The following is a 19,266-nucleotide window of genomic DNA, read 5'->3' as shown; positions in this document are numbered from 1 at the left end:
GGCTTTCCTTATTTCACTTTCTAGTCTAACAACTGCATCCATGGTACTCCTACCTTTCCTAAACCCACTCTGATAATTTGCTATCTTTTCCTTTTTCTCAAGCTCATATGATAACCTTTCTGTTATCCTTCTTTCCATTATTTTGCATACATTAGAGGTTAATGCTATTGGTCTATAGCTGATGGGTTTTGAGGGATCCTTGCCAGGTTTCCTTATCAGAATTACAACTGCTTCTTTCCATGTTTTTGGCAATCTTCCCTCTTCCCAGACTCTATTATACAAGTCCAACAATTTCAGAAGCGCACTTTCTCCTAAATTTTTTAACATCACATAGCATACTTTATCTTTCCCCGGTGGTGACGATCTTGACATTTTTATTGCTCTCTTCATTTCTCCCATTGTAAATGGTTCATCTATTATACAATCTACTTCCCCTTTCCTTTCTAATATCCCTGGATAATGTCTTATTTTCCCCTTTCTCCTTCTTCTCTCTTCGTCTGATAAGTTTTCTGAACTATGTATCTTTGCAAATGCTTTGACCATGCTCTCTGCTTTTTCCCTTTTTGACACTGCTGAACCTTCCTCTGTTACTATAACCGGGTATTCCCATTCCCTTCTATCTCCTCCCATCCTCTTTATCATTCCCCATACTGCGCCTACTGGAGTTGTTCTACCTATCCCATCACAAAAAGTCCTCCAGCTAGCCCTCTTAGCCTGTCGTACTGTTCTTCTCACTGTAGCCTGTGCCTTCTTGTACTGGATTAAATGTTGCATATTATGGGTTCTTTTGACTAGTCTGAATGCTTTATTCCTATCCCTTACTGCCTGCTGACATTCCTCTGTCCACCATGGTACCAATTTTCTCTTCTTCCTATTTTTATTTTTTGGAATAGACCTCTCTGCTGCTATTATAATTGCTGATGTAAACTGATTACTCAGCTCATCGACATCTTCAGATACCTCCATCACTTATCGCCTCCTCACTTAATATCTGGAACTTGTCCCAATCTGCCTTCTCAAATATCCATTTCGGACTTCCATCAGCTGGTCTTTTTCCCCCTCTTTCTCCAAATGAACAAACAACTGGATAATGATCACTACCTATTGTATTACTTGTCCAAATCTCCCAGTTACGTTAGTTAGTATGATCTATTGCTGATTCTTTCCCCAGATTTACATTTATTCTCGTACCTCTACCATCATTCATACATACTAAATTCCTATCCTCCATCAACTCTTCAATTACCCTTCCATTTGAGTCAGTATGATCGCCTCCCCACACTGTACTGTGAGCATTAAAGTCTGCGCACCACACCACTTTATTTTTGTCTTGCCCTTGTATTGTCAGTAAGTTATTCAGATCCAAACTTTTGCAGGGATTGTAATTTATTATGACCATTTCACCCCCCCCCCCCCATCCCATATTTCCACCATTACACATTCCTGATCATCTCCCACACCCAGCTCTCTATATGGGATTCCTTTCTTGATAAATGTAGCACAACCCCCGCCTTTTCCAAGATCTCTCTTTCCTTATCCCTAAATATCCATACATTATAAAATCTAAGTTTGGCTTCAGCCAAGTTTCTTGAACACAGATTATGTCTGGTTTCACTGTCAGTGTTTTAATGAAGTGTTTGAATTTCTGACCATTAGCCAGTAAACTCCTGGCATTCCATTGTAGGAGGATTACCATAATTAAGATTAACCAACCCATGGTACATCCTGACTTGACTGAATGGCAAGGTTTTCCCTCACCTCTTCCCACGTCAGTCCTATTAACCCAAGGTGATTCACCGCTGCTTTAACTACTAGCTGAATTTTATCATTTTTGGATTTAACATCTGCAGTACTATTAATGACACCTGCAATGAATGTAACGAGGTCTCTTTTATCCACGTATACCCTGTCATTTGATCTTTTTTCCTACTCTTGGTTCTTGATTGTCCCTTGACTGTTACTGTTATTGCTACTACCTTTGTTCTTTCCATTTACCATGCTTGCTGCTTCAGCATAGGTCATTTTTCTTTCTACTTTTGTCTTCTGGATTTCATTCTCGCGTTTCATAATCTCACAATCTCCATAGACCACATTATGAGCTCCACCACAATTACAGCACTTTGGCTGTACTCCTGCTCCACACATCCATATTCATGACCCCCCCCACATCTTGCGCATCTTCTCTGCTCTTTACAGTTCCTAGCTATATGACCAAATCTTTGACAGTTAAAACATCTCAATGATTTTGGAACATAAACTCTCACTGGGTAACTCAAGAAACCCAGGAACACCTTCTTTGGCATATTGTCTTCTTCAAATTCAATCAGTACTGTTTCACTTTCCTTTTTTACTCCTTGTTGTTTTCAGCCTTTGAGCTTTTATTACTTTTCCTCCTTTGATATTCTTCTTGATTTCCTCCATTCCTACACTCATTGGCACTCCTGTGATGACTCCTTTACTTCCAACATAATTTTTCCCCCCCAATTTCCCTGAGCTTTCCACCTTAATTTTCCCTATCTCTTTCATTTTAAGAGCTTTCTCAATTTGATTTTCATTTGCACATCTTATCAGTAGATTCCCATCATTTAGCACCTTTGCGTATATTATTTCTCCCACTTTATTCGCCAGGGATGTTGTCAAAGTAAAAGGGTTGATTTTCTTCATGTCACTTTGCGATTTCTCATTAAATCTTACTATGATTGTGTATTTGTCAGGTCTTTCTCTTTGATTTCCCTCTATCTCGTCATCTCCATTCTCCAATTTCTCTTCATTATCACTTCTAGCTCTTTTACTCCCTTTATCTTGATTGATATGTATCAATCTCCCTACTTCCCCCTCATTCTCTTCATCCCTCTCATCATTGCAATCCATATCAGCCCAACTAGCATTACCTACCTCTGATCCATTCACAGAACAGTCGCGCTCAACCGCCTCACGAAAGATATTTTCACTTCCACTTGTTTTTCCTGTAAACTTTCGACTACTATTTTTCCATTCTCGGCCTGCTGATGCTGCCGCCATCGTTTTCGAAAAAAGTCTACTTCACTTTGTCAGTCAGGTCCTATTTAAGTGATTTCTTGATTGAGAACGGGGGCAATCACTTTTTCACGTAGGGCCATGTAGGTTTGGATTTTGTTTTTCCTTAATAATAACAACCTTCATTTAAAAACTGCATTTTGTGTTTACTTGTGTTATCTTTGACTAATATTTAAATTAGTTTGATCTATAACATTTAAGTGTTACAAACATGCAAAAAAATAAATCAGGAAGGGGGCAAACACTTTTTCACACCACTGTATGTACGTGTGAAGGTGTGTGGGTTAGTGAGGAGGAAAGAGAAAGAAAAGCACACAGAGTAAGGCACAAGATGCCATGGTAAAACTGTTCCTTCAGGCGGCAGTGGAGGGAAGCAGCAGTCGACTTTTGGTGGCGAGAGAGCGGGGCTCAGCGGTTATCCTTCTCTCCATGAAGAAAATGGTAAAACCTGCCTTCTACAGATACAAGATTGTTATATGGAAGATAACAATCAGGATCCAAAAGTGTGTTCAACAAACACAAAACAGTCTGTTGCTCGTCCAGCGAGTTAAGACTTTACCTAGGGAATTAAAGTTTGCGGGATGTGTCCCCTGAAGCAACTGAAGTTACAATGAAAAGACAGCGAGCAGTCTGTGCGCCTTGCTTTTATAGATGTGATGATGTTATGGCCGGAGTGCCAGGATTTCCTGCGCCCCTTTGGCAGCTGGTCCAGTAGGAATCCAGGGTTTGGATTCAACTGAAATCTCAGTTCAGGCTTTTTGGTGTCCCAAAGGCCTCTGTTCTTTGTTCTCCACATGTGGTGAGACCCAACATCCCCCCTTTGGTCTGAAGGGAGGGATGCTGGTCACAGACTTCAGAGCAACCCTCCACCACCAGCTGTCAGATAGCTTGAATACCTGGGTCTTGCTCCTGCATGGCAATAAAGTCATCATCGCTGGGTTTACGACCCAGGTGCAGGGTCTGTGTACAGGTTTGAGGGTTTTCTTGTGCTTTCCTTGCCTGCCTATGGGTGATGGCATCAACTCTGGGAAATTGGAAGCCATTCATCTAGGAACTCCCAGGGTGTACTCTGTTCGGCACCCAGGTTTAGCTAGGTGGTTGACCTTGTCGAGGTTTGGGAGTGACCAAACCATTGTCTAGTCATTTCCCAGTCCATTACAAGTCGTTCGCAAACCAGGAAGTGTTAACTTGTTCTGGGTGTTTCTCATGCCATTCTCCTTCCAAGTGAGGAAGTGGGTGATAAAGCTGTGACGGGTGTAGTTAGAGTAAGAACAAATCACCAGCTGCACAATAGCCAACTTGGCAGCTTGTTGGAGCATGACTGCAGCAATCACTGCGTACTGACTCGTCTTAGGGCCTAATTGGTAGTGGTTTGGTTACTCCACGTTGTGGGTGACCCACGCAACACCAACTCGGATCTGGCTTTAATGGTGAAAGGACACACATTTTCGTTGTAATAACGGTGATTTGAAGGGACCAGTATGGACTGGTGGCTTGCTTGCTGTTCGCATATTTCATATTTCACCTCAACATCGTAGCCTTGTAGCGCCATCATCCAGGAGGTGATGCAGCTGTTGGACACTCATCCTTCCCTAAACCGTTGGCTGTTGAGGAAAATGACGGGTTGGTGATAAGTTTTGATGATCACTTTCTGGCCTTCAGTGTAGCTGTGGAAGTGTTACACAGCCGAGATGATGGTTAGAAGAGCCTTTTCACTGTCGGATAATTTGATCTCAATGCTGCTCAGAGGTCTGCTTGCATATGTGATGACCCGCTTGTCACCCAAATAGCAAAAGGTGGGGCAATATATGACCAGTCTTTATAATATGAGAAACAATGCAACCTAAAGTTATAATAAACAAATTCACCTACATATTTCATCCAACCTTCACCAAGCTTGGAACATTTAATTATTGGGGGGGGGCATTTTTTACCTTTTTATTAAGTGAGGTGAAGAGGCAGATAGGAAATGGGGGAGAGAGGGGGCATGACATGCAACAAAGATTGCTGACTGGAGTCGAACTGGCGATGTTGCAGTTTTATGGCATGTGCTGTAACCATTCTGCTACCAAGACGCCCCTATATGAACATAACATATTTGGATGACCTCAAAATTACTCCATGCATTTGTTTTTCGATACTCACTGTTTTTGTATAATTGGTTACCAAAACCTGGAGGCGTGGCCTAATGATAAATACTACCTTATCTCTGCAATGCAGCATCTGATTGCAACCGAATTTGAACAGTTCGGAATGTACAGTTTAAAAAAAAAAAAAAAAAAAAAAAAAACTTCAATTACCATAATTCTAAGGTCACAAAAGACACCATACTTGGTACAGAGGTGCCCCCTGGGTATCTACTCAACATATTCAAAAAATGTACCAATAGCAGCACCATATGACCACTTTTAAAACATTTTGCATTCTGGTTGTACAATACTGTACAATATTTTACTTTCAGACAAACCAATTAAGCAGCAACAAATACTAGATTTTGACTCTCAGACTGATTTGTTTTCCCAGTTATGTTGTGGTGACAAACATTATCGCTGGTTGGATACATTGGGTGACTTGACAATGTTGACACAATATGCATTGAAGACATACTGTACAATGGCAAAAGCAAGAAAAGGAAAGTACCAGATCTTGACATCAGAGAGAAGGGTTTGCATCCACAGTCCCATCTGTGGTTAGATTTCAGCAACAAAAGCATTTTCATTCATTTTAGTTAAAGATGGTGGTTTCAGATAAATGTTAATTAATAACTCTCGTCTCGTAGACAGCAGACTTTTTTACGTATTAGACCAAGACCATGATCTTTCCCTAACCTCAACCAAGAACTGTCTAAACAGAACTAAAAAAAATGTATAATGCTATAGTCAGTATTATTGTATTCTTATTATTGTATAAGACATTTTAGCAGAAAACAAATGAAATGCATTGTCAGTGAACATTTTACTGATATGTTCAGTATCAACATTTTTGCAACCTGCAAGATATGTTAATTAACATTTCCTCATTATGTTCATAAAAAATATAATCCAGGCAGAAACACGTTTCCTTCAAAACGTATTTGCTGTTGCAAATTAGCTGTATGTAAAAGTAATTTCTAGGAAAAAGCTTGTAAGTGGACTTTTATTTACTTTTGTCAAACTAAAATCCTTTAATGTTATTAAAATGCCAACCTAATCCCAGTAGAGATTCAGGCATGAACAGGCTTGTAATGTAGAACATTGTATTCAGTTATTGTTATTTTTATGTACTAGTGTTGCATATTTGAGCTTTAAAGCCATCAGCGACTAAATTTCTATCTAGGAGCAAGAGGCCAGGAGCAGCACACTGATCCAATTGTACAGAAAGTTAATTTATATACACATCAAATAAAGCTAGGCTTAAATTGCAGCCCTGACAAACCCATCTTCTCTGGGTAAAGAATTCAGTTTGTCTCCAATTTTAACAGCACACCTATTTTCCAAATACACTGCTTTAACCAGATCATACATTTTGCCCCCTATACCACAATGTAGAAGTCTGCAATAGAGCCTTTCATGCCAAAAAGAGTCAAAATCTTTCTTGAAGTCAATAAAACAAGTGAATATCTTACCATTTTTTGTTTGGTGTACATGTTTGTTGATTAAAGTGTGACGGGTATATACATGGTCAGTGGTGCGATGTTTTGGGAGAAAGCCAGTTTGATTTTTACTCAAGATGGAGTGCTCTTCATGGAAATCTAGTATTTTATTTACAATACTACAGAATAGTTTAGATAGACAACTGTTGCCACGGTAGTTACTGGGGTCTGATTTGTCCCCACTCTTATGAATGAGGAAAATGAGCCCTTTGCACCAGATGTCAGGAAAACATCCTGTCTGTAGTACGATAACTTCTACACTGCACCCTGCAGCTCTGGGGTGCTGCATTTGAGCATTTCATTTTTAATGCTGTCTGGACCACAAGCTTTTCTTGGCTGGAGAGACTTTCTGTGGTCAATTCTTTCCAAGTAATTGGGAAATCAAGGGGGTTTTGGTTGTCTTTAATTGTTTCTTCTAATGTTTGGAGTTTTTCTTTTATAATACATAGATCTGAATTAATTAGATTTATTGGTATGTCTTTGTACAAAATGATTTTGGATGGGTAGTGCTTGTGGTTGCTTTGTGTTGAAGTTGTTACACATGTCCCAGAATTGATTTGATGAATGGTGTTTTCAATATCTTCAAGTTTCATGTGGGCATAATTTTGTTTTTTGTTCCTTATTGTATATTTATATTTGTTTAAAATTCCACTGTACCTGTTTTTCATTAGCTATTTTTCTCAGGACTTTTCTGATTCATCTTGATAGAACCATTTGTTGGCATTTTGCTTTTTAACAGGCTTCTGTTTTTGATTTATTAGGTTAGCTTTAATAGCTGCCTTATTAAATATTGACAAAATTGCTTTCTCCATTAAAGGTATAAACAGAAATCCTGCGGTCAAAATCCGTGGGGCCCGCTAAGGCCAAGGGCAGTCCCTCAATAATGGAGTCCACATTCTTAAGCTCCTCTGTGAGAGAACCCATGTCTGCTGGGTCCATGTCTGGTCAGATCGTTCTGTTACGTTTAGTGTCGAACAGGAAAAACTTGGAACTGGACCCAAATGCAGACTAGGAAGCAGAGCTGGTGCAGATAGATGATTTAATAAAGTTCACAATTGCGTACATGGGAATTAAGGAAGGCAGAGATGAACCAACCAGGAGAGCAGTCCGAACAGGCAATAGAGTCCAAAAGGTAGAAGACAAAAATCACAAAAAATAAAAAAGTCCAAGAAAACGCGAGGAGCAAAGGCCGGGACACTTGACACCAGATTCAACGGCAATTTGACACAGAACAAAGGAAGAACACAGACTAAATACACTCAGGTAGGGGCGACAACAAGACACAGGTGGAACCAATAAGGGCAAGCAAACTAATCACAAGCAGGGTATAAAACTACACAAGACACATGAGGGAGAAGATTGAAGATTACTCCATTTACTTAAAAATTCTTTTAAAAAGTTAGTATAAGTATTTTAAAAAGTAGAAAAGGTAGAAAAAAGTTGAATACACACACGTCCTTAAAGAGGTGAACATTTTGACATTTGAATAGTTTCTGTAGCTGAAAGTATGCAGAAGTAGTAGTCGACCGAAAAATGTGGAAGATGGAATAATAAGTCAGAAAAATAAAGATTACAAGAACAGGTAGACAATTCTTAGTAATTCTTATTAATGTATTGCGTTTTTTTTCAACTTTCAGTTTAAATTAAAGCATTTTTTTTCACATTGACAAAACTTGCCATCTCCATACTTGTGTAGCAATCCGAGCCAGCACCAGTGTCTGTATAGGTGTAGGCTACTGTATACACTGTGTATTGTATGTTACATTGTCTTTTAACATCACAGCACATGCCTGTCCTTTACTTGGGTGAAAGAAGCAACAAGACAATTTAAAAATACTCAATACCAGTGTATTTGCACATTTTAGCTCCTCAACTATGAATCGTGTATACTACATTTTTGTAGACCATTTTCAAACGTCTCAACAGTTTTAGATTTTTGGATGTTTGTCCCACCATTTCAGGCATCCATTGGGTTCCATATTTTCCTACAGTATGAAAGTCAATTAGCAAACTCTTGCTTGAGTTGTGTGAGACATCACAGCAGTCTGCATTCATTTTTGTCAAAAATAATTTGTAATTATTTTTATGTGGTAATGCACTTAAAGTGCAGACTTATTTGAAAAGTCTGTGCTACCTCAATGATAACGTATCAAAAAGAATGCAGACTTGATGTTCACTATGATGGTTTATACAACTTATGCAAGATTCACATTCTGCTAAAAGATTTTCACACTGAATGGAAATTAATGGAAGCCAATACATTCACATTTCTAAAGTACAACTGTAATGTAAAGTTATTTGTAGTAAAAGAGTTAAATTGTGCAAAACTACTGGAATGGTCTTTTAAATAAAAGTATGGAATTATTATAAAACAAATGTACTTAAATATCAAAGTAAAACTATCCATTAGGCAGAATGACCCTTGTCAGTGTTATATAATTCTATAATACATAATTCCATTATTATTACTTATGTATTAGCATTTAAAGAGTATTTTAACGTTGTAGCTAGAAGGCAGCTAATTTTAACTGCTTTATATACTATTGGGTGCAGAACTACAATGTATCATAGTTTATAGATCATGTTTTGTTTGTAAAATTTTAATCTGAAAAGTAACTATAGCTGTCAAATAAATGCAATGGAGTAAAAAGTACAATCTATCCCTTTGACATATAGTGAAGTATACAGTAAGTATAGAGTGGCATAAAATGGAAATGCTCAAATAAAGTACAAGTATTGTACTTAAGTACTGTACTTCCTCTAAGTACAGTACTCATACTTACATATGTTCTTAGTTAGAGTCCACTGCTGTAGATTGTCAGCGGTTCGACAAGTTGTTTTCTTTTTTTAGTCTTCCACACAGTGCTAAGACCCAGAAGCTCCTTGGAAACTAATTTTACAGACAAGCTTGAGTAACGGGACACTTGGGATGTTAATTTCGTTCAAGGTTTTTTTTTTTTTATCTCTCATCACAGAATTTTTAATCATCATACAGGCAAACATGAAATAACCAATATATAGTTTGTAACATTAGATTACACTGGTTAAAAAATATATGATAAACCTTCTGCTCTACACATAGCACCTAGCAGTGACATGATAAAAGACAGCCAGCAGTATGGCCCAGAAGATCTTTTTTGTTGTAGTTCCCCAGTCAGTCCACATGTGGGTGGTGGTGTCCCACTCCTCGGTTAACAGATCTATCCATCTCCACAGAGTGGTCATGGCAGGCTGTCCTGGAGGCTCAGTAGGTTAAGGCGCAAATGAATGGATTCCCTAGATGTATTCAACACTTTCATCGCTACATTTCACTAATCAAAGTCTCTACCTAATGTCCAAAGTGCTCAGATTAATGTAACTTTCTTTATTATCTCTGTATGGGAGTTCCTTTTGTGCTAGAACCATATGTATCAGTGTGAAATGTTCTCAAATTCTCAATCAATAGTATCTTTTTTTGAATCATATATGCCATATATGTTTCTCCAAATCTCAACGTTTATTCTCAACCATCTTCCATTCATACCAGAGTTCAATAGTGTTTTTAATGATTTTCCTACTTTTTCCTATTTTACTGGGAGCCATTCATGAAATACTGCAGAGAACTGCAATGTATTTGAGATTGGTAATCCAGTCTGCATTATGTTCAGTTTTATTTTTAGTTAAGTTACTGTGCCATAATGAATTTATAAATAGACTTGTATGAAAAGTTGCTGCTCTGAACCATAAGTACAACACACACCTGCTGAGTTATATAGCATCATTTGCCGCTCATCATGTGACCAAATTATGTGACACACACCCAAGGTGACAGTAAGCAAGGTACATTAGATCAAATATCCACCCCTGTCAGCTTAACGGCCAGTAAAATTTGGATTTTGTTCGTTCATAAAGAACTGCAGGTGTGGTCTGCTTGATTCATGTCAGTTACAGTTAAGTCTAAGGATGCTACCATGTTGTTCTAGCTTTGAAGCTCCACCGAAAAAGGAGCATTTACCCTTATTTTGGAGGAAATATGATTCTGAAACACTTAAAAGTTTATGCATACACAGTGGAAAGGTGAATTATGTTGCAGGTGTGGTTTTAGCAGGCGTTCAGACCAAAGTCAGCCAGGGGCTGCGTTGCTTCAGGTACCAGTGAGATATGAAATACAATCCAGGAAGTCTGAGTAACAGATCGGTGAATACGAGGGCTTCTCAGACACCAAACACTGCACATCGGTTTATAATAATCAGAGACAGGATTTTACAACTCAGGAAAGTTATCACAGTGGCAACCCTTTTTTTTGTTTTGTTGCAAAGATCACAAGGTAAACAGTAGAAATATGGTGTTCTACAACATAATCTGCCAGGAATGTGTGGAACGTTCCTGGAGAAACCACAGCTGCAATTCTTCATGAAGGAGACTATTACATTTTCACAGCTACTACTCAAGCATACACTGAGTGTTTGACATGGACATTTTGAGTAGGCTATCACTTTTAGAGTTGGCTACCAAACATTCCTACACTGTGCTGATCTGCCCTCTCAGCTGCATTACTACACAACAGTAATGCAACTTGTACAAAAATAAATCCAATGTTTGCTTTGACTGATTCTCAAGGCAGTTTCAAGTCTGTTCAAGCTGATTTCCATAGTATACTGAAATATAGTATGCTTCAGAAAATGGTTAAAGGATAACTAAGATTAATTGCAATGCTAACAGTTTATCCAGATTACCTAAATCACTTAATTTTGTGGTCAAACTTAAAGTGAGTGATCGAAAATATCACTAATAATCCCTTACTGCACAGAAAAACTGTGTACACAACCACAGTAAGTACAGCAGTCAAAGTTGAAGCAGGAAGTGGGTCTGCAAACTGTGATGGATGTTTACAACAGACAGTTTGAGTAAAAAACTTACTGTCCACCTTCTATTTCTCTTCTAAAGTTTGACTAATCAGGGGGGTTTGTTTCCAACCTGTCTGATCATCTGACTGCTTGTGTTTCTTGCCCCATTTGACTTGAGTACAATGAGTCAGTGAGTACGTACAATGTTATTATAACTGATAGAAATTGATGAGCAAAACTACAAACCAAAGTTGTAATAAACAGGAATTATCCTTTAAAGTATCTGTAAATTAAAAAAAAAGAAGAAAAAAAAAGGATAGTCTCTGGGGGTTTCAGGCCTGTATACACCTCCCCTCATGATAATTCCTAAAAACACGATCACTTCTTACGTGCTTCATGTGGTGCCCGATGGCCTCTGATACAGCTTCTTAACAAAACAAACTAACTTGTTCCGGAGCTTTCAATCATACCCCACAGTCTCCATCCGCAGATGGAGTTTGCTCTGTTGTCACCGAACTGTAGATGTTTCTGTAGTTTCCTAGGTCAAGAATAAACTTCCCATCCAATTTTTTCCAACATGGACAAGAAGTCCTAAAAGTCCTCAGAAAAATGGAAAGTTTGAACATCTACAGTTCCATGAGAACTGATCAAACTCCATCTGCTGATAAGGAGTCTGTGATGTAGACCTTGAATTGACATTGTTTTGTCAAACTGTTTCCGAGGTCAAGCTCAATGATACAGCTGTTCTTGATGCCTGATGCAGGGGTGAAATGTCATGAATGTGACAGAACACGAAAGCTTGGGCAGCATCAGGATACCAGCCCTGTTCTCCACATGACCAGCACCTCCCCCAGTGTCAACAAAGAGCCGCACTATGAAGACACACACCTCAGAGTCGGCACCATGTCCCGTCTCTGAAATAGACTTTTTTTATTTCCTTGGCGTAGCAGCTGGACTGGTTACTGCGCCGGGGTGCAGCGGTGGCTCTTGTAGGTTCCCAGATGCCGGAAGCTGCGTCCACACTGCTGGCAGCAGTAGGGCGTGGCCCCACTGTGGATCCTTTGGTGGGTGTACAGGTTCCCCAGCTCCTTAAAGCGCCGGCCGCACTGTGGACAGGCGTATGGGCTCTCGCCAGTGTGCACCCGTTGGTGTCTCTTAAGTCCAGAGAGCACTGAGAAACCTTTCCCGCACTGTGGGCAGGGGAAGGGGCTCTGGGCTCCGCTGTGCACTAGCCTGTGGCTTTTCAAGCGGGCTGCATGGCGGAACCTCTCCCCGCACTCTGGACACATGAAAGGCTTTTCTCCAGTGTGGATACGCTGGTGCTGCCGCAGGTTGCCAAGGTAGTTAAAATGGCGGCCACAGTCGCCACACTCATACCCCCCCTCAATTTTAATCTCCTTTTTCACAGGCCCCCCTCCCCGACTGATGCCGGCACCAGACCCTACTGCTGTGCCACCCTCGATCTGCACCCCTCCGCTCCTCCTGGAGTCACTGCCGCCGTCGCCCGTGGTGGGTGAAGCTGAGCAGGAGGACTGCAGGGCCCGGAGAGCCTGGGCATCAGCAGAGTCCGAGTGTATCATTTTGACATGTTCCTCTAGGAACACAGAGTCAGGGCAGAAGGTTCCACAGAGAGAGCAGATATAGGTGTGGCTGGGGAACTGCTGGCCTGAAACCACAAACAAACATTATTTCATCAGCTAATAACACCCCACTAAAGTCTAAACTATGGCAAACTGCAATATTTTATTTTGTACTATGAGAACACAGACTCAGTAAGGTGCAGATCAGTGTGAGCTGCAATCCAGTCCACCATGCTTTATTCAACAAACACTGTCAGCTATCTCATCTTCATCAGGGTGGTGCCCGAGAATGCTTCTGGTGTTTTATGTACAGAAGATTGATGTGGTTTATGGATTACCATAGATTCAAAAGTACACAACAAATAAAATTAATATAATTTCATTAAAAATTGTTTTTACAAACAGAAACTCCTGGTGAATACAGACAGTAAAAAAAGCATAGAGTACTGGAGAAGAGTTCTGCAAGGTGTTAGAAAACTAATTTGTTATCAGAACTGTCTTCCATAAAATTACATACTTTCTTGCCATAAATAAAGTCTGATCTTTTAAACACACTGCTGACACACTGTGTATGGATCTATATATATATATATATATATATATATATATACACAGAATAAAGGAATATGCAAATTGCTAATGATGGTGCAATGCAGTGCAGGGTAGTGGTTACTCTATTACAAATTATGAGCAACAAAAAAAGTGTATACTTGCTATATCCTAACAGTGGTAATATGCAAGCATCTGGCCATCTTTATAGTGCTGACATATGGTTATTACTGTGTGCATTGCATCTAAATATCCAGCATTCAATTCTAATCCAGACACTGGATAGATCGGCAGTGATCAGCTCTGGTAGGGCTTGGTATCAAACCTCAATACTAAATGTTAATTGGCTCAAGTCAAAACCATAAAAATATAGCAAGGATACAGTATAGCAGGATATAGCAAGTGTAGAGTGAGAGGAGTGGAAGGAGAGGAAGATGTTGATAGAGAATATTGGTTCAGGAATGCAGATTTGACTTCAGGTGAGCCTTGATGCAACAAGGCTTACAGTCCTCTGGCTGATCCATGACAGGAACAGTGAAACCACTGAACTGATGGCTACACAGTCATGTGTCATTCATCCAGCTCTAGCTTACACCAACATCTAGCAATCAATTTATAAAGTTTATTACACTTTAGGTCTTGTTTTTGTAATTCTGACCATCATTCCTTCTCCTTATTCTTACCCACCTGCTGCAGGCCTGTCTGTGCTGCTATCCAGGGGACTCCCTCCCTCCCCCGGAGAGCTCTGGGGCTCCATGGGAAACTCAGAGGTCTGGACGTGTGAGAGTGAGGCCTGGGCCTGCTCCAGACCACCCCCCTCCCCCCGTGACGACTCCTCTTCATCATCATCCTCTGTCTCACCGGTCGGGGTGTTCTCACACTCAGGCTCTTTCATGACTGGGAAAAATATGATCACATTAAACTTGATCCCCAGGGGACACTCTTTCCTTACTGGCATTTTATGGAGGCCCATTTCCACCAGAAAAAACTGATGAAAAGTTAACAATGATATAAAATAACGGCTCTTGTAGGTGATGGCAGCTGGTGAAGTTTAGTCTTTGTCGTACCCGGGTGTTTCTAAGCTTCTCCACGGACTCTTTAGCACGGAGATGTAGACTTACCCTGACCAGGTGCAAGAGAATCAAACATTCCTGTTTAGTGGCCTTTGTGCAATACAATCGCTTAACTTGCACTCTAATTGATGTTTTTTATTTGTTTTTACTTACAGTTATTGTTAACACTTGTAATATTTACTGTTATTGTGTGTTACTGTCACAGATGTTATAGATGTTTTATTCTATTTAGTGATCGATGAATCAGTTTTGATGGGTTCTTTTTTGTCATTTTGCAATCCAAACCCTTAATTTTTGCTGCTGCCAGAGCAGAGGTTTCTTGAAGCCAGCCTTAATAGACAGCTTGATGGATGTCACGCCAGGAAAAGTCCCTGCCATCCCTCTAGACTGAATCCAGTCTCACAGCTTGATTTCTTTGGTTTTCTCGCATAGACAATATTTGACTGACACATAATTTTGACTTAATCCATCCATCCACCTGCTTTTCCTTTAGAGGGTTGAGGGGCTCTGCGGCCGATCCCAGATGACACTGGATGAGAGGTTGGTTACACCTGGACAGGTTGGCAGTCAATCACAGGGCCCACACATAAAGAGTCAGCCATTCTGGCAATTGAGTCTCAAGCCAACCTAACCTGCATGTGACGGAGTAGTCCCTCATTCGTCCAGGAGTGTTCTATCGTAGAAAAGGTTTCAGTCGTAGTCATCTGGACACTGTTTTCAGAATCAAGACGTTTCGGCTCCCATCCAGAAGTCATTCTCAATTGTGAATGACTTCTGGATGGGAGCCAAACGTCTTGATTCTGAAAACAGTGTCCAGATGACTACGACTGAAACCTTTTCTATGACTAACCTGCATGTCTTTGAAACCCAGGCAGGCACACGGAGAACATGCAAACTCCACACAGAATGGACCCAACCGGCTGGCAGGTTCAAGCCCAGATCCTGCTTGCTGTGAGGCAACAGTGCTGACCACTGTGCACTCTTACCTAATCAAAATGGTATATTTTGACACATCTCATAACTTTGATTTAGCAAGAGTATTTTTTTTTTTATCATTCCTAACTTTTCATCCATTTTGCAATAGTCTTTCACAGATTATACAAAGTGCATGTCTACAGAAGTGTCCTCTGTTGTTTAGTAACACCTCTGTGACTCCACACACACACACACACACACACACACACACACACACACACACACACACACCTTATCACTGGGTCTGTGTCTTTACCTTTCAGGTCTGACGAATACTCCATTGGTGCTATCCATTCGTAGTCATACATCCGTTTGCTGCCAGAGGGGAGCATACTAAAAATATCATCTGTGGTGGACTCGGAGTCAGCCATCCCGCTGTCTGGCCACAGGTTGAGGGAGTGCGGGTCCGGCTCTTGGCGAACCTCCCTGTCGCCGCTTGCCTGGCTGCTCTGATCCCCGTCCATTTCAGCACACCCCCTCGAGTTCTTGTCTTTCATCAGATAGTCGCAAATGGCATCTATATTCTCCTTCTTCACACCAGGCATGACAGCTTTGGCTCTCCTGGGGTCGACCATGTTGTTTCTGTTGCCGGAGCTAAAGTCAGGTTTCTTAAAGCCAGCATCTCCAGACGGCTCCATGGTCGCAACGCCGGGGAAAGGGTCCCTACCATCCCTCTGGACTGTATCCAGTCTCGCCTTTAACACTTCAATTTCTTCGGTTTTCTCGCGTAGCTCCATTTTCAGGACTCGTATCCGGATGCTGACCATTTTGCGGATCTCAGACAGCGCTGTCTCCAGCACCACGGTGATATTTCTGCCAAGGTGCTCGGTGATGTCGCTGACCGAGCAGAGCAGCTCCTCGTCAGGCTCCAGCTCCAGGAAATCGGCGTCGGCTCGGCTCGCTGACCCGGGAGGCTCCATGAAGGCGCCGTGGAGTTCAGGAGACAGGCTCGTTTCAGCGAAACTGTGGTTTCTTCTGCGACTCATAGATTAGCTTGGCAAAGGGCTCTATTTAATGGAGAGTTTGGCTAGCTAAAAGCTACTCAGCAAGCTAATGTTTGGATGATGCTGAAAGACATTAGTAAGGTTTGTCAGAGTCAGCATGAGTAACGCCGGATGTTACAGGTATTTGTCTTCAAAACAAAAGCATTATCATATAAAACAGCTGCCTGGACATAGCTTCGTCAATTAAACTTTTATTTTGAAAGCAGTAAATGGAAGTGTCCTCTTCGATAGTGATGTACTTGACAGATACACACAGCAGAGTTGCAGTGATGGCTAAATTCGGCAGAGTTTACATACATTTTCAGAAGTAGCGCCCTCTAAAGTATACAGCAGGAAACCAACTGTGACAGTTATATAAAGGGTTACAGTTATATTTCCGTTTTGTGATATGAAAAAACATTGATGACAGAGTGACATAAAATGATGAAAACATGGCTCTGAAGAGAGAGAAGACACAAAAAAGTGCACAGAAAGAACTTGTTTTAATAGTTTCATTTCAGACTGCTTGTTTTCTATTCCTCGCCCATGTCTATGTGAGATGGTCAACAGAAGGCTCACTTGGTAGCTAGGAGGTGAATTTTCCTCCCAATGCCTTTAACTTGGTTAACTATATTGACAGTAACTCTTAACCAGTTTAAACTGTGATTACTTTTTTTACCCAGTTTGATGAAAAGTGATCCATATGGGGAAAATATTGATCTTCCTTTATGACCCTTTATCACAATCAATTAAGTGACATAGTTAGATTTAAAGACGCATTCGATGATTTTGGTAAAGCGCCCAATATTGGCCCAATACCCCAAATTTCTCCCCACTTCATGTTTTAAAATACACCTGTGAACTACATTAACAGAGAGCGGGGAGTTGATTTGTGGATTTGGGTGCATTGTTGGATGCTACAGCATTTTTAAAGCTATCAATATTTTTATTTTGTGGATGGATGAAATGACCGATGATTGTTTCCAGCAGCAGCAGCAGCAGCAGCATGCAGCTGTTTTCAAGGACAAAGATCTAAAAAGCCACTGTGCAGGAGCTGCTCAGCAGCAAACAGCAGACACACACAGTTGGAGACCAGCTGGTGAACACAGTGGTTTTCTCAGGAGTTGGTAGAGACCAGAGGTGGGCACAAACATGAATCCAAATGAATGCGAATCTTGCTCTGTGTCTGCTGGATGCTTCACCATATCAACTTTATAATGTGATACAATAAAAAATGTTGTGTTTTGAGCTTGCTCTGCCGCCCCCGAATGGCCAGAAAAAAATCACGTGATGCAGCTTAAAGTAAATGATCAACTTGTGAAATCACTGAAAGGTAACCTTATTGCAGGGAGTCTGAAAATCTGGAGTCCCTGTGAGTCCAGCAGGGATCATACTTTCAGGGATTCACACTCACATATAATACTAAAGACTCTTGTACTTTACACCACTTAGTCATCTGACAACTACTGTGTGTGGAGTAAAAGTGTAATAAAAAAGATTAAGTGTTATATGATACTAGATTTTTCTGACACCTTGCAGAATGTCTATTACACAAGGGCTGAGCCATCATGTATCTTGTGATTCGTCTGTTTGCTGCTGTTAGAAATTCCTGAGCGTTGCTCCAGTTTTACAGCAACACTGCTGCTGCTTGGCTGCAACTCTAAGCTGACGGAGGAAAGGAAATGCTGAGTCTGTTCCTGGGATGTTAACCCTAACCCTAACCCCCCCCCCCCACACACACACACAACTAAACAGAGAGGAAAACTTTAGGGGAAAAGTAAAGAACAAAAAGAGTATATGTCGGCAAGTACAAAAAAGTCTTTGGTTATTTTTAGGAAATAAGTCTAGCTCGTCTTTATGTAAGAGAATGAATAGAATGTAGGCCTGTATTCTCCTGTGTCAGCCCATTTAGTGGTTTGGTAATGAAAGGAGCTTTATTTGTTCAGTGAGTGATTATTAACCTGAAAACTGCACACTTGAGTTTTGAAGATGGATTGTTGAAACGTATTATCTGAACTGATGTGTAGATATCCAACCCGCAGCATGAATATGAATCAAAAAATCTAAGTAAAATCAAAAACAGAAATATGGTAAGGGTTAAGGTCTGTCAGTGCAGTAGACTTGTCAGTAAAGAGTTTGAGTCAAGTTGACCGGAAATATACGGGAAATTTAGCGAATGTAACTTCAAAATAAGAGTAATGTTTGCATTGTAACCGTTTAACATTTGTAGTGCATTTTCTATCCCACTATGGCACACACGTCACTGCTGTTACCAAAAAATCTGATTGTAACACGTACGGCACTCAAGGTCATAGCCAGGAGTTTTAGAAATACTGAGTTAGAAAAAATACTGATAAACAAATAAATGAATAAAGATATGAATAAGTAAATAAAATCACAAAAAATGAAATTATTAAAAATAAACCCCAAAATACCAGCTTCCCTATTGCAAAGCCCCAATAAATAAGTAACTCAAATAACAATAATACATAAAGAAATAAGTTTAAAACAATAAATAACAACAAAAAATAGTAATATAAATGGAGTCCCCACCTCCTCCCAGTGAATATCACAAATAGGCCTAACAAGATACAAGACTATTCTAGTTTATTT

At 40.3% G+C, this 19,266-nt stretch overlaps 1 protein-coding gene and 2 long non-coding RNA genes across 4 annotated transcripts; 2 read left to right on the top strand and 1 right to left on the bottom strand.

Annotated features, from left to right (window-relative positions):
* The first annotated feature begins 3,375 nt into the window (after positions 1–3,375).
* On the top strand, positions 3,376–14,455 carry LOC122870749. The gene is made up of 3 exons (XR_006376661.1): positions 3,376–3,477; positions 12,902–13,002; positions 14,319–14,455. It is a non-coding gene; the product is annotated as an uncharacterized LOC122870749 (long non-coding RNA).
* Positions 7,690–18,158, bottom strand: znf16l (zinc finger protein 16 like). Of its 2 annotated transcripts, XM_044185160.1 has the most exons (3): positions 15,927–18,137; positions 14,310–14,519; positions 7,690–13,159 (listed from the first exon to the last, which is right to left on the bottom strand). In XM_044185160.1, exons 1-3 carry the CDS (start codon positions 16,654–16,656, stop codon positions 12,453–12,455), a joined length of 1,647 nt encoding a protein of 548 aa, XP_044041095.1. In that variant the 5' UTR covers positions 16,657–18,137; the 3' UTR covers positions 7,690–12,452. The 2 variants fall into 2 exon arrangements, with proteins under 2 accessions (XP_044041095.1, XP_044041096.1); XM_044185161.1 differs by lacking the exon at positions 14,310–14,519 and having other exon boundaries at positions 15,927–18,158.
* On the top strand, positions 14,609–16,075 carry LOC122870748. The gene is made up of 3 exons (XR_006376660.1): positions 14,609–15,235; positions 15,567–15,693; positions 15,934–16,075. It is a non-coding gene; the product is annotated as an uncharacterized LOC122870748 (long non-coding RNA).
* Positions 18,159–19,266: the final 1,108 nt, after the last annotated feature.

The sequence above is a fragment of the Siniperca chuatsi genome, linkage group LG22 (genome assembly GCF_020085105.1).
Source record: "Siniperca chuatsi isolate FFG_IHB_CAS linkage group LG22, ASM2008510v1, whole genome shotgun sequence".
NCBI classification, from domain to species: domain Eukaryota; kingdom Metazoa; phylum Chordata; class Actinopteri; order Centrarchiformes; family Sinipercidae; genus Siniperca; species Siniperca chuatsi.
Note: the sequence above shows the minus strand (reverse complement) of the source record. Positions and strands in the feature narration are given on the sequence as shown.

Excerpts from the sequence above, each read along its gene's own strand:
- znf16l (XM_044185160.1), bottom strand. The coding sequence starts at position 16,656 with ATGAGTCGCAGAAGAAACCACAGTTTCGCTGAAACGAGCCTGTCTCCT. Across the intron at positions 14,520-15,926 it reads GTATTCGTCAGACCTGAAAG|TCATGAAAGAGCCTGAGTGT; the intron begins GTAAAGACACAG and ends TATTTTTCCCAG. Across the intron at positions 13,160-14,309 it reads CACAGACAGGCCTGCAGCAG|GCCAGCAGTTCCCCAGCCAC; the intron begins GTGGGTAAGAAT and ends TTGTGGTTTCAG.